The 14099-nt window shown below is 40.4% G+C and overlaps 2 protein-coding genes and 3 non-coding genes across 6 annotated transcripts; all 5 read right to left on the bottom strand.

Annotated features, from left to right (window-relative positions):
• Nucleotides 1–640: 640 nt before the first annotated feature.
• On the bottom strand, nt 641–4302 carry kctd14 (potassium channel tetramerization domain containing 14). Of its 2 annotated transcripts, none has more exons than XM_070829825.1 (4): nt 4234–4302; nt 2047–2268; nt 1824–1958; nt 641–1028 (listed from the first exon to the last, which is right to left on the bottom strand). In XM_070829825.1, exons 1-4 carry the CDS (start codon nt 4285–4287, stop codon nt 717–719), a joined length of 723 nt encoding a protein of 240 aa, XP_070685926.1. In that variant the 5' UTR covers nt 4288–4302; the 3' UTR covers nt 641–716. The 2 variants fall into 2 exon arrangements, with proteins under 2 accessions (XP_070685926.1, XP_070685925.1); XM_070829824.1 differs by having other exon boundaries at nt 2047–2271; nt 4234–4292.
• A 2596-nt stretch (nt 4303–6898) lies between these two features.
• rps3 (ribosomal protein S3) lies at nt 6899–12217 on the bottom strand. The gene is made up of 7 exons (XM_070829238.1): nt 12128–12217; nt 10766–10896; nt 10504–10597; nt 9853–9947; nt 8742–8929; nt 8363–8566; nt 6899–6973 (listed from the first exon to the last, which is right to left on the bottom strand). Exons 1-6 carry the CDS (start codon nt 12155–12157, stop codon nt 8367–8369), a joined length of 738 nt encoding a protein of 245 aa, XP_070685339.1. The 5' UTR covers nt 12158–12217; the 3' UTR covers nt 6899–6973; nt 8363–8366.
• On the bottom strand, nt 7703–7851 carry LOC139200707 (small nucleolar RNA SNORD15). Its single transcript, XR_011584253.1, has one exon. It is a non-coding gene; the product is annotated as a small nucleolar RNA SNORD15 (small nucleolar RNA).
• On the bottom strand, nt 9203–9352 carry LOC139200705 (small nucleolar RNA SNORD15). The gene has a single exon (XR_011584251.1). It is a non-coding gene; the product is annotated as a small nucleolar RNA SNORD15 (small nucleolar RNA).
• Nucleotides 10119–10267, bottom strand: LOC139200706 (small nucleolar RNA SNORD15). The gene has a single exon (XR_011584252.1). It is a non-coding gene; the product is annotated as a small nucleolar RNA SNORD15 (small nucleolar RNA).
• Nucleotides 12218–14099: the final 1882 nt, after the last annotated feature.

Here is a 14099-nt window from a genome sequence, read left to right as displayed (position 1 = left end):
ACTGAGGTCACAGCGCCGTTTTATGCCTCTTTAGCTCAAGCACCTTTTGTTTCCTTTAATCTGGGTCATGGATCGCCCAATGTCGCCAATACAATGCAACATTTTCCTACGCTGACTTTCCTCTGGTACATTACATAATATAGAACTGTGTGTGTGTATGAACACCTGCACAATGTCATCTAATCTCACACACCAAACTTTAGCCTTAAAGATGCCTGTAGGCTTGAAGTCAACACATCATCAGCATGATCCCCTTCATATAAGCTTCCTTTGTTGCAGCGCTGCTGATCATAATATTGTCCAGGCGACATGTTGTTAACATGTCCATTCTCACCTGCACATAAACTACATATTTGTAACTTTTGTGATGGAAGAAAAGTGTAACTAGGTGGTTAGTTATTAAAAAGTAGCAGCAGCTTTCACAGGATATAAAACAATATGTGTATTTATAAGCACCTTAAAATGAATAACAGGATAAACGGCTTTGCTGTAAGAAAGTAAGAATATATAAATACTTCAGTGAACCCTTTTGGATCACGTTAACTTAACCTGTGATGCCTTTGAAATTCATTGTACAAAGGATGCTGTACTGACCCCTTGTGTCTAAAATGTTCATAATCAAGCCTCCCCTCTTTTTTTTTTTTTTTTTTAAATGCAATTTATCAAACTTCTATGTGCCATTCTTTAGAAACAGCATGTACAGTTTGTCCTTCTCATCACCACCAGCTGAAGGTGAGTTTGTAGAAGAAGTCGTAGCTCCTGGACAGGAAGCTCTTCTCCATGATGTGGGGCTGGATGCTCACCCTGTAGCCCTGACTCTCGATGTCCATCTTCACACAGTCCAGCAGGTCTTTCACCAGCGGGACGGCCTTCCAGGGTCCGAACGTCACCACCGACTCCTTAACCGCCTCCAGGCTGTTGATGGCGCTGTCATAGAAACTCAAATCCTCCTCCGTCCGCAGTACACAGATCATGATGGTGGAGTGGCGGGCGGCGATGGCCTCGGCTCTAGCAATACGAATCAGCACCTGGAGGACAAATGATCTATGTGGACTGAAGAAAAATGTCTCCAAAGCGAGTTTAGTCTATTCTCCCACTTTTCAGACGCTGTGAAGCTGTGTGGATAATTTTATCATAGGATTTTGTTTTTTTTATGATTACATTTTGTCTTTAATCCTCATTTTTTTCTGTAAATTTGATATTTAAAGTGTCTTTTTAGGAGAACTTCACTGTTTTTAAACCTGGGCTCTATTTTTTTGGCTGGTAGGTACAAGCATTTCTGAAATCGAGGCACCCAACAGATCAAAGTAGGTTCACTAAAAGTGGCTGTTTCTGCCACTGACAGGCTCAGATAGTTCTTCTGACAAAGACAAAGTGAAATTACAATGTCAATGTTTTTGTCAATGGAGGCTGGAGGTGATTTAACAGCTCTCTCTGTAGGAATCCTTTCCCTATAATGTTGTCAGACACTTTGAATGACAGTCTGAGCCTGTCAGTGAGAAAACAAACACCTTTAGTGGACGTACATTGATCGGATGAAGTTAGTTACCCAAAAGAATTACATTACAGCCACTGAAGCTGGAGTTCTCCTTTTACACTTCTCCTGAAAAAAGCAATCCATCTATGTTTATAAGATTTAAAGGGAATCAACAGAAGAGCTTCTTTGTCCTCTCAGTACAAATCAGAGTGCCACTGGTGGAAACCCAAACTACATCAGCACAAAAAAGGACAAAGATGTCGTGGTGCTGGACACCGTGGCTCCTGTTAACGAGAGCAGAGACACTTGATGGGAGCTGAGCACCAAAGCACTGAAGACAGCTGACCTCGATGTTTTCTTTGTAGTGTGGGACTCTGGAGAGAAACTGCTGCCTTCCCACCAGCTCTCCAAACAGCTGAGGAGTTTCCTCCAAACGTTTGACCAGCGGTTTGATGTTGTAGTGCAGCGCCTCCCTGTAGACCTGCAGAAACACATCCATCCTTATACACCAGTAAACTAGGAGTGAGAGCTCCTTTGTGATTTCTCGGCTCTATGAGGTTGATTACTACCTCTGGGATGTTCTCTGTGGGCAGCCTGTCTGATCTCAGGAACTCCAGGATGGCTCCGAAGTGCGACCCATCGCGGTCGATGAAGTGGCGTCCCTGAGCGTCGGTGCGTAGTTTGGGCAGACTGCTGAACAGCTCGGCCAGCTTGGACTCCGGGTGTTTCCGGAGCGAGCTCAAAGACGTGGTGAACATGTGACCCCCGACATTTAACTGCACAACAGGAGACTGCTGAGGGGAGAGACGAGGCGTTTATTTCAACTTAAGATAAGATAAGATATTCCTTTATTTATGAAACAGCTGTCTCCCTTTGTTGAATGTCTAAATGGAGCTCGTCTTGACATTTTAGGCTGCAACTAACGATCATAGTCTTTTTTTTAAAGACTTGTTTTATTGACAGATGCTCCATCAACTGTGCAATTTCAAGAACCAAGATATGCAAACACCTCCAGTGGTGCACGACAAAACAGAAAAATAAAAAACATTACTTAAATAATGTGAAATAAACACATTGGCAAACAATAAGAATAATAATATCATTAATAATAAAGTAAAATGAATCAGAATAAATAACTTAATGCACCTGAGGAGCAAATGTGCTGCAAATGTAATATAAAGCACATATGGTGATCAACTAATGAGTATTTTCATTATGGTTTAATCTGGTAATTATCTTCTTGATGTGTTGTTTAATAGTAAGAAATGTCCATCACTGTTTTACAAATCTCAAATTAACGTCTTCAAAATGTCTTTTTTTGTTTTACCAACAGTCCAAAACTCTAAAGATATTTAACTTAACGCCACTGAAGAATAAGAAAACCAGCAAATATCCATATTTGATTTGGGAAGTCTGGACCAGACAATTCAGTGATGACTTCATGAAATGATTAATCAATTGTGAAAATGGTCCAGCAGGCTCAGAGCTTCTTGGCTAATTGAAACGCTTAAGATATTTTAAGAGTCACTGTTAAAATAGTTTGTCCCCCAGAGAGCACTGACAGTTTTCTGGAAACATCTTGGACGCTGTGTTTTAATCATTAAATGTAAAGGATCACTATCAAAAATGTTATGTATTGATGAAAACAAAAATCAACTGATACACTTTTAATCTCAACTACTAATATCGGCCTCAGAAATCTATAAATCTATCTAATAATTTAGATAAATTATTAAATCAAATACATACAATGAATGTATGAATGGAAACGTGTAATATTACAGCCAAATAATCAGAAGTGTAGTTTGTTATATGAACAGTTGCTGATTAGACTTTAAGTGAGAAACACACACACACACACACACACACACACACACACACACACACGGCGCTCTAAGTGGCTACAGAAAGGGCGTCAGCGTGAGTCACTGATGCATTGATTTGCTCAGGATGATAAGACCTCAGGCCTCCCCTGTCTGTCAGACAGTCAGTGGCAGACTCACAGCACTCAGTCATTCATTAATAAACTCATGGCTCCAAAAATAAAACTTTAAACCCTCTCTGTAAAAAGGTGGAACTCCAAAATAAACAGTGAAGGCTGAGTGATAGAAACCAGTCACCTGTGAACACTCTTTTACTGTAGTTTCTCTATTGGCACTGAAGGTTTTTAATCCATCTGATCAGAATATGCAGATAAATACTCACTAATTAAACACTTTAATTTAAATCAAGCCTGTGCAGCCTCATAGCCACACTTTATAACCTCCTTTCTACTCACAAACTGCTCAATCTGAACTCGATTTACCTTAAAATCAGTGAGTTTTATGCAGCAGTGAAACGTAACTGAGTCCATTTGCCCAGAACAGTATTTACTTAATGCTTCTGCTCCATTCAGAATCAACTGTACTAGTTTTAGCTGCTCATTAATGGAAGTCACATTAACTTAAAAGTACATTTCCCTTCAGTTAAGGAGTTAATAGAGTTAATAATCTCCCGACATGGGGACAGACTTGTGTCCAACATTACCTGGGGAACTCCCTGGAAGTTGGACAGATCGGCTGGTAGAACCGCTTTAACTAATCCTGTTTGACCTAAAACTGCTCAAAGGAGAGAAAACAAATGGGAAAGTTTCTTATCCTCAGTGCTGTCTAACCTGTCTGCGCCTCCATCCACCTGCTCGGTGACCCAACAGGTGGGGAGTTCAGTTTAACTCTCACTGAACAGCCAAACTCTGATAGTAAAGGTGTTATTCTTACTGGAACTGCGGGTGAAGACTGTTTTCCAGATGATTTGTAGTCCGGCAGACTCATGTTGACTCCACTGTTTGTCCAGATGGGCGCTTTTTTTTAACACCGTTCAACAGGTAAGAGCCAGGGGGCGTGGCCTAACCCGGACCTGATGCTCTATTGATGAAAAGATGAGTCACTCTGGAGAAAAAAACATTGACCATTTTCTCCTCTGAGCCAGAACAACTCATCTAAAGCACATTTCTTATTTTATTATTACTCATGTGTTGGTATAAAAGCAGGATTTCACTGTTGGAGTTGGTTGAGCTCATTTTTTAAACTATTTTGTGTTGGATAGTCCAACATCCACATTATCTAAAATACATCAAAATGATCAAACACAGAGGAAAAGCAGCAAATCCTCACATTTTAGAAGCTGGAACCATGAAGTGTGCATGAAAAATGACTTAATCAAAACAGCTTTTTAAAGTTTTCTGTCAAATGAACAAATCGACATAGCTGCACTTGTATATATACTGTTTGGTAGTTTAATTCATTACAAAACATAGTATTTTATAAACTCTTTTCACATTTTATGTATGAAATTAATTCAAAAAAATATATTCCAACACCAGATGTATTTTGTTTTCTCCTGTGCCAATTATGACCCTGTATTTTAGTAATTTATTGCAAATATGGCTCCTCATTTGTATGCCACAGTGCCACATTTAGCACTAAAACTACATTTCCCAGGAGGTGGAGCCTCTGCCATCGGTGTTCTTTGTAACTGATGTGTTTAAAGACACTACAGATGTTTACTTACATTAGATACTAAGATATTAAATTAATCAAATGGCATTTTATAATACAGAGATCCATGAAGATTAATCAAACTCAAATTAATATCACCTTTAATGTATAGAAACGGTCATCATGCCTCCCCCTAAAGTGGTCTGACACTCTGGGATCAGGAAATGGAGCAGAGGGTTACTTCCTGCTGTCAGGTAGGAATCACGTGACTGTAAAGTGTCCCTCAGTCACTACAGATTATGGTGAAGTCTGAGTCACTTTTGCTCAGAGTAAACAAAAGGAAATAAAATACTCCAGAAGAGAAGAGAAGAGAAGAGAGTCAGCTGTCAGATCCTAAATTAACTTTTCAGTCTCCGTTATACATGATATATATATTTTTTTATTTATGTATATGTATATATATATATATATACATACACTGCTCACTAAAAGTTAGGGATATTCAGTTTTCAGGTGAAATGTCAGGATGAACCTAAAATGCATTCTAACCTTTCCAGGTGAACTTAATGTGACCTTCTCTAAACCTTTGAATGCACATGTCCAACTGTTCAGTGTCTCAGTACTTTCTGCACCAGCTGCTGTTCTCTAACAAGAAGCTTAACAGCAACATTCACAACAGGTTTGATCCATGAATCCACCAATACATTTCCTGCTTCAGTTAGAATTGGTATTTAAACAGTCCTCCTCATCCTGCTGTTCACATTCTGACATCATGAGACCAAGACGACACCTAACAGTTGATCAGCAGCACCTCAACACTGGAGGCTTCAAACAGGAAGTCCTCAGACGGAGGTGTTCACTGAGCTTAGAGGGTCACAGAGTGTCATCAGGAGGTTGGAACAGTGATACAGAGACTGGAAGAGTCACAGAAAGGAGAGGAGTGGACGTCCTTTGGCCACGTCCCAATTTATTGAGACACTGAACATGTTTTGTTGTGGTTTACCTACCACTGTTGGTAGATTTTCTTTCAATAAATTGTTTAAGATGAATAAAATCACCAGTGCATGCTTCTACTTAAATGTCCTACTTTCATGATATAATATCACTGTAGCATTCACTTTTTACATTTTCCATATATTTCACCTGAAAGTCGAATATCCCTGACTTTTTGTGAGTAGTGTATATATATATACATACACACACATTTACTAGAGTGCTGCACTTCTGCAGTTTTATGGTACTGAGAATATTTCCACTTTATATTTCTACTCTACAGCAATTCAGTGGGAAATACATATTTTTTTCCAGATTCAGATTTTAAACACATAATCAATATATAAAATATGATTGTGCAAAAGATTAAAGAATCCAACAGAAAATGAAGTAGTCAGCTTCACCAGCTGTAACTCTAAAATGCTGCTTATTCAAAGCAGGAGTAATAATCCAATGTTATTTATAGAACTCTTTGAAAAGGCACCATTATTATATATTATTGATTTCATATACATTCAGCTGTTTATGCTTGTACCAGTATTACTTTGTTGTACTGGTGTAATCGCTTCCTCCTCCACCAGAAAAGTGTCTCTTCTGTAAATGTGAATCGGACCTATTAACACATTACCATAACCAAGAAGCTGTAGCCGAACATGTTCTGCACACAAAAAGCTCAGACTGAACAGCAGGAAGGATCTAATATTTAACCCAACAACTTTAGACTATACAAAACCACGACACACAGGACGGCCAAATAAACTGCGTTGGCTCACTCTGATAGAGCACCGTCAGAGTGCTGTCCTGCCCAAGTACTTTATATTATATCTAATTTATTTCATTCTCACTGCAGCGTTCTGCTTCATATTCAATGAAACGCTTGAGTGACGAGGCAGCTAAAACTTTTCTCTGGGTTTCTAAGACGGACGTGTGAACACAGTGAGAACAACACGAGTGTATTTTCCAGCTTTTATTGTTTTTGTACACAAAAATCAGGGTCCTGGTTCCATCTGGTGGAGAGATTGAAAACCTGTAAGACAAAAGACAAACAGTCAAAAAGAAACCAGCAACAAAAACAAGTTTTGGCCAAAGGCAAAGAATGCTGCTGGTATTCACTTCCTCATCACTGTAAAGCACAGACTGTAGAAGACAGACATTTCCATTTTTAAGCCTCTAGTTTGGCTTTACAGGCGTTTGTTTCATGACCCCCATGCGTTGACAAAGACTAAACTAACAACTGAGGCCATAAACTCATGAGGAAAATGTTCACTGAGCTGATAAATAGTTCTCATTCACTTCCATCCAATCAGACTTCTGTTTGGAGCCAGAGGAGTCGCCCCCTGCTGGACATTAGAGAGGATGCAGCTTTAAGGCTTCACTGTTCGCTTTTCAAAGTGTTTGCTCTACGACTCCTCTTAGAAGAGCCAAAACACTTTTATGATCGAGGCCTATAAAGCCCACGAATGTTTAATTTGAGGCTCAAACTGATCCACAGGTCAAACACTATACATTTTATATACAGCAATTATAAAACTGATTCTACAGTTTCCAGCAATCTCGTGTTAAAATTTAAATAATTAAAACTTGAGAAAAACCTGGTAAAGTTGGTATTAATTCTCGGCTTGAAGTAGAATTGCTGTGTTGGTACTTTAGTTACTGAAAGTAAATCTTTAGTCAGTTTGCATGTTACAGTCAGATCCTCTACCTTCACTGTTATTTAAGAGAATAAACAAAACTACTGTTCCTGTTCGGCTTCGACCCTTCTCAGACAAATGCCTCGATGTCTTCAACCAAAAGGACTCGCTGCTCTGAGGAACCGGAGCAGAACCACAGAACGTGGACCTGAACCAGAAACCACCAGAACCAGACTGAGTCCTGTTCCGACTCGTCATCGTATCATCACCGAAGGGACCAAAACTGAGACACTGATTTACCCAAAATGCATCACTTCTAGGTCACTACCGAGAGCCAAATGTTCAGACATCAGACATCTACTTCACCACAATATGACAGAAATATAGGCTTCAACTTCTGTGCTTTAGAGATCAATTATTTTTAAATTACAACCATCTTATGAGATTGAGCTGATAGTGTCCTGATAAAATAATCAATACACTGATACTGCAACACTAAACACTGGTATCCAGTTCTTGGCTGTTAACGTTGAAGCACACTTCACTTTAAAACCAGCCTTTTGGTGGCAAAGTTATTTCAGCTAGAATGGCGACGGAAGGTCCCACCCGTCAAACCACTGATTGGTTAGGTTTAGGAGCATGGGGGGGGGGCTTTGTGGGTTAACGTTGGGTACGGGCAGTCAAAGTTAGGGTAAGTATACCAGGGTCAGACCGGGGGTGGGACTTGCCTTCGCCGTCCCATGAAAAGAAAACTGTGTGCTGGTGACGGGTCCCTGCCGTCTTACCCTCTTATGCGGTGGGCACAGGGGCCACCTGGGGCATGGCGGGTGGCTCTGGCTTGGCGCCCTTCTGCTCAGAGATAGGTGTGGTGGGCAGGTGCTCCTCCTTGGGCTCCACGATGCTGACGTGGTCAGGCAGGGGCTTCTTGGGGCCAATCTTACCGCTGGGGTCCCAGGGCAGCATGATCTTCACCTTGATGCCCAGCACACCTGAGGATGACCAGCAAGCACGTCAATGAACATCAGCACCAACAGAAACCAAAGCTACACGTACAGAGCCAGAATACATTTGGTTTCAGTACCAGCAACCAGGAGGAGGTTTCCAACGAGACCTACAGCTATCACGTCTTTAACGCTGCTGTTTCCGTGGTGGAGCTGTACTCACCCTGCCTCAGCAGGACGTGGCGGACTGCTGTGTCGACGTAGTAGTTGACGGGGTCTCCGCTGTGGATCATCAGGCCGTCCACAAACTTCATGGACTTGGCCCTCTGACCCCTCAGCTTTCCAGACACCACAACTTCACAACCCTTGGCGCCGCTCTCCATGATGAACCTCAGCACACCATAGCAGGCCCTGAGAGAGGGAGGACGACCATTTACCAACAATTAGACACCGTTTATGCTCTTTTGGTGAAAATGGGAAAGAAGTGTGTCAAGAATTATATCATTTACAGCTCTGATGTGAGTATTTGTTTTAAACTAAAGTCAGGGGAGAAATTAGACTTTAAAAGCTACAACAAGCCAAACCACCTCCCTTTGGTCGGTCTGTTGCCGGGTTACGGACAGACCTTCACAGAGAGATCATCTTCCCCATGTTACTGAGGCAACAACCGCGTGCTGACTCGACCCTTCTCAGACAAATGCCTCAATGTCTTCAACTAAAAAGGACTCGCTGCTCTGAGGAACTGGAGCAGAACCACAGAACGTGGCCCTGAACCAGAAACCACCAGAACCAGACTGAGTCCTGTTCCGACTCGTCATCGTATCATCACTGAAGGGACGAAGTCAAGACACTGAGCACATACACACACACTTCACCCTGACAGGAAACACCCGACTCCTCATGAGGATTAAATCTCCTCAGCAGAAACACGTCACTTAACACATTTAGTATTTGGCAGATTTTTTTTAATACATCAAACCAACCTGCGTTTACATCACTAACAGCACTTTGTGCTAAATTAATAAAACTTAAATACCTTAAACATCCAGTTTTAGAACACATTTTTAACAAAGACAATCTGATGTGAAGGACGTGGACTTGAATGCAATGAAGTTGGCTTTCAAAAGGGTGAAACTTCTGTAGCTACTTGTAACATTTGATACGATGGGAAGGAATGAAAAATATTTACGAGATACTGAGACTCTTCTAAATTAAGTTATAAATTTAAAGTGAGATTAGTGTTAAAACACTACAAATTACCTCTAAGCAGCAGCAACATCATGATGTGTGCGAGTCGTATGTTGAATGACAGGAAATCCTACAGCACTGCTTACCTACGCACGGCCAGGCCTCCCAGCAGCTTGTAACGCAGAGACTCTGCCTGGGCGATGGCACACAGACCACGAGTGGCAACCTTCTCGGCATACAGCTAAACAGAGAGGGGAGAAAGTTCAGTCAAACATCCTGCCAGTGCAAATCTACAGGCTGGAGCCAACATGGCTCCTATGGTCACCGAGTCACAACCACTGCAGACATGTATTTTCTGTTTTCTAGACTTCTAGACAGTTGTTTTGATTCAGCCCACTCCTGATGCCTCGACCCTTCTCAGACAAATGCCTCTGTGTCTTCACGTGAAAAGGACTCCCTGATCTGAGGAACTGGAGCAGAACCACAGAACGTGGACCTGAACCAGTACCCCCAGAGCCAGACTGAGCCCTACTCTGTCTCGTCATCGTATCATCACTGAAGGGAGGACTGTCAACATTCAGAAGCCTTTACGCTGACTATCATTCGTTGTGGTGCTACTGTTCATTTCCTTTGGTGTGAAATGTTTGCTGATGTCAAAAATATTTAGAAAAAAATATTTTTTTCCAACTGTGCAAACATTTAATTTCTATCTTCAAATCCATTTAATTCAGCTGCTATTGAGCACAAGTGTGTCTGTACTGTTAGGACTTTAGACCTGTGAGTGAGCCCGTTCTTACCTCTACGCTGCCCTCGGGGAAGCCAAACCTCTTCTGGACCACAGCGGTCAGCTCTCTGATCCGACGGCCCTTCTCTCCCAGAACATTCTGGGTCCTGAGGACAACGGTTAAGACATTTAGAGGCTTAAGCATTAAAGAGTGAGCGGTCAGCAGCATCAAATGAAAGGTTTAAAATCATGTCTGAAGCTCAGTGACAGCGCTGAATACAGTCCAATCCTTTGTGGTAGTGCAAAACAAAAGGACCTGAACTGTGAGTCCTCACCTGGTGGCCAGGATGATGATCTCAGTCCTGGTTGGGGTCACACGCACCTCCACACCGGAGTAGCCATCCTCAGCAAGCTCACGAGTCAGGAACTCGTTCAGCTCGGCCTTGAAGATACCGTCTGAGACGAACTACAGAGAGAGTACAGGGTCAGCGTCACTTCTATTATGTCATACAAAGACTTTATTATTCAGCACTTTACAAAGTGCTATACATGGATATGACTCAATTCAGGAAATTAGGTTAATTTGAGTAAAAACTTGCAGATAAGATACAAGATAATAACATAAAGGGAGAATTAAATACCCAAGAGGTCAGATTAAACATGTGCAACATTAATAAAGACTTAAAAAAAGATGAGTTTCAAGAAGCAATTTAAAAGATGCCACCAATTCTGCAAGAGTTTATTATATTTGTGTTTCTGATTTAATGAATCAAGGTTAGTTTTGCTTCAGATCCAGTAAAGGCTGCAAAGTTAAACTCTAGAGATGCTCCACAGACTTTGAATCAAGGACGTAGCGACAGCAGATGTTTTACTGAGACAAAGATATTAAACAACCAGCCTGTGACACCTATTAAACAGTATATATAAACTATTTATCAGGTGTCACTATTATATTTATTATAATGGTGGAGCACAGTCACTCCCAACTGCTCACTGGCCTCCACATGTCACACATCAGAGTGCTGGTGTCCCCTGAACCAGATCCACCGTGTGGTTAACAGACCACACAGATTATTTTACTTTACCAAAACTAGTGGAGCTCCATGTCAGACCTCTTTAAAAGCTAATAAACCCAAATCTGATGCTGCTGTCAGTCATTTGGAGCCACTGTAAGTTAGCTAACGTTGTATTACGATAAGCGAACATTAGAAGTTTAATATAAATAGTTTAATACTTAGATTTATTTAAATTATCGACATTTATTTCACTAAAACTCTTCATAGCTGCTGGTGTATCTGTGGTAACTGTTAGCATCGTATCTGCCCAGGAGGCTAACTCACCTGCTACACCACACTGGGAGCTAAATGTGAGGCTAACTTTAGCAGAGACGAGCAGACATATTTGTAAAAGTTTGAACTCTGGTGGAGGAGCCGAATGAGAGTTTTAAATTAGTCCGGGCGTCCAGTCTCTGAGTCCCGGGCTTTAATTCACGCCCGGCCGCGGAGGACATGTTAGCTGAACCAAATGAGGGGGACGCGGCGCCGGCAGCATCTGGATTAATCCTCCGCGGACCCGGGGCGGACACACTCTGCTAACACCTGGGTGACCGCGGACCGGTTGTATCCTGACCAACACGACCCCATTTCTACATAAACCCGCAGTCTGTGAGGGGAAAACGGGGATAAATCAGCGCTAACCTTCCTCTTCTTGGAGATTTGCACCGCCATCTTCCAACGGGCCGCAGACAGGAAAGGACCCTCCGAGGACGCGGAAATGAATTTATACCAACTGTATAACTTCCGGTGACGTCGCGCTCATGCTGACGCTGGAATTTGTAGTTTTTTAGATGCAACCCGCGGATATATATTTTTAAATCCATACCACAAGCAGGAAAACACATATCTAAAAATGTGTGTGTGTGTGTGTGTGTGTGTATAATGTACAATCTATTTCTCTCCTAAAGAATTTAAATGAAAAATTTTACCTATTAAACTGGCAAATGGCAACAAAACTGACAACAAAGAGGTAAACACAACATAATATTTAACTACTATGTACATAAAATACATATAAATACGTACAACAATGTATATATTGAATATATTTAAAAAAAAAAAAAAAGACAATAGTGCAGAGTTGGCTCATCATAGAAATTAAAATGAGTCCCGGTGACCCATAAGGGTGGAAAAATAAAAAAAAAGGAAGAATAACAATAAAAAAGATTTGATAAAATTATATGAGGGTTTGGATATTTTGATGTTTTATTGATATGTTTTGAGACTAATATTTTTTTTTTACTCCGCATAAAGAGACCCGTAAAGAGAATAAAGAGACATTTGTAAAACTAGGCAGTGAACTTTTTAAAAAAAGCAGGAATAAGATTTTAATGTTACACAGATTAATTGATGCAGTTACTAATTGACATCACTACTTACCGAGCTCAGGACTGCCTGCAAAGATGGATGGATCATTAAAATATATTGTCTGTGCACATATTTAATGTACTTTAGGTACCCTTGGTTTGGGATTTACATGTGCAACTATCAAATATGAGTTTAAAACTCTAGAAAATCATTTTCTTTTGTTGGATGAACAGGATTTATTCACAGCAGTAAACATGAAAAAGGTCACAACTTAGCACAGCAGCTAATGATGATGATGATTATTATCACATAAAGGTATTCATGTCAGTGCTAATGCCAATTAATTAAGTTACAAAACAACAATCAAAAACAAAGAAGCAACAACTGCGTGGTTTTATTTTGAAACTCGTCCCCGGAAGTGTTGATTTGGTCTACTGAGGCTGTTCATTTACAAACACGGATGTTCAGCGCCCTCCAGTGGTCACATCGTGGGCTGCACCACTACAATATATATTTGCATTTATTATTAGAACTATAATATTTGGCGTAATTGTCATTAATAATCAATAATCACAAGTGTTATTCTTACAAATGACACAATTATTGGTTAAAAATAATATTTTAAGAGCTGTTTAATAACAGTTGTCTGTTCTGGTGTGTTTACTGCCCTCCAGTGGCCACAAAGAGGAACTACAGCAACCTGATGTGTAAAGTTAGATATAATAATGTGGCTGCATTTCCGGTTAATCCTTTCAAAGTAAAATAGACAAACCTGATGAATTACAAACAAATTAAGTGAAATGGTTATATCATGTGAAATGATTGAGTGATTGCTCTTTGGTGATCACGGTCCTCATTCTTCAAGGTAGTAATATAGATTCTTATTCCACTTGTTATTTTAGGAGGTAGTCACATTAGTGATGTTGTTAACATCTGCATTAATACCAATTAAGACATTTGCCACAATGTCAAGCTTATAAATGGATTTTTTCAGTATCTATAAATGTTACAATTTAGTGAAAAACATCAAACCGTGTCACTTCATCTAAATATCATCTACAGTTCCCTGATTATTGAATAATTTATGGGATTTATGGGGCGTTGAACTGAATTTCAGGATGAACTGAAACTCCTGTCAGTGTGTACATGAAGTTATTTTTATATCTAAAAACGTGGTTCCTTTTTCCTGTGAAGCAGCTACATAAAATATAAATATGAGAATATCAAGATGAAGGCAGAAAAACTCAGAAAAAAGGGGGTTTATTATTCTTATTTTGGATCTGATTGTGCAGAGGCAGTAACCATA

This window comes from Pempheris klunzingeri, chromosome 4, assembly GCF_042242105.1.
Source record: "Pempheris klunzingeri isolate RE-2024b chromosome 4, fPemKlu1.hap1, whole genome shotgun sequence".
NCBI lineage: Eukaryota > Metazoa > Chordata > Actinopteri > Acropomatiformes > Pempheridae > Pempheris > Pempheris klunzingeri.
This window is presented reverse-complemented; position numbering and strand designations above follow the sequence as displayed.

Bases quoted from the DNA above. Each gene is read 5' to 3' on its own strand.
- kctd14 (XM_070829824.1), bottom strand. From the start codon at position 4,287: ATGAGTCTGCCGGACTACAAATCATCTGGAAAACAGTCTTCACCCGCA. The intron at 2,272-4,233 runs GTAAGAATAACA...CTCTCCCCTCAG, and splicing joins AGTCTTCACCCGCAGTTCCA to CAGTCTCCTGTTGTGCAGTT. The intron at 1,959-2,046 runs GTAGTAATCAAC...GTGTTTCTGCAG, and splicing joins CCACAGAGAACATCCCAGAG to GTCTACAGGGAGGCGCTGCA.
- rps3 (XM_070829238.1), bottom strand. From the start codon at position 12,157: ATGGCGGTGCAAATCTCCAAGAAGAGGAAG. The intron at 10,598-10,765 runs GTGAGGACTCAC...CGTTGTCCTCAG, and splicing joins ATCATCATCCTGGCCACCAG to GACCCAGAATGTTCTGGGAG. The intron at 8,567-8,741 runs GTGAGTACAGCT...GGTCATCCTCAG, and splicing joins CCACGTCCTGCTGAGGCAGG to GTGTGCTGGGCATCAAGGTG.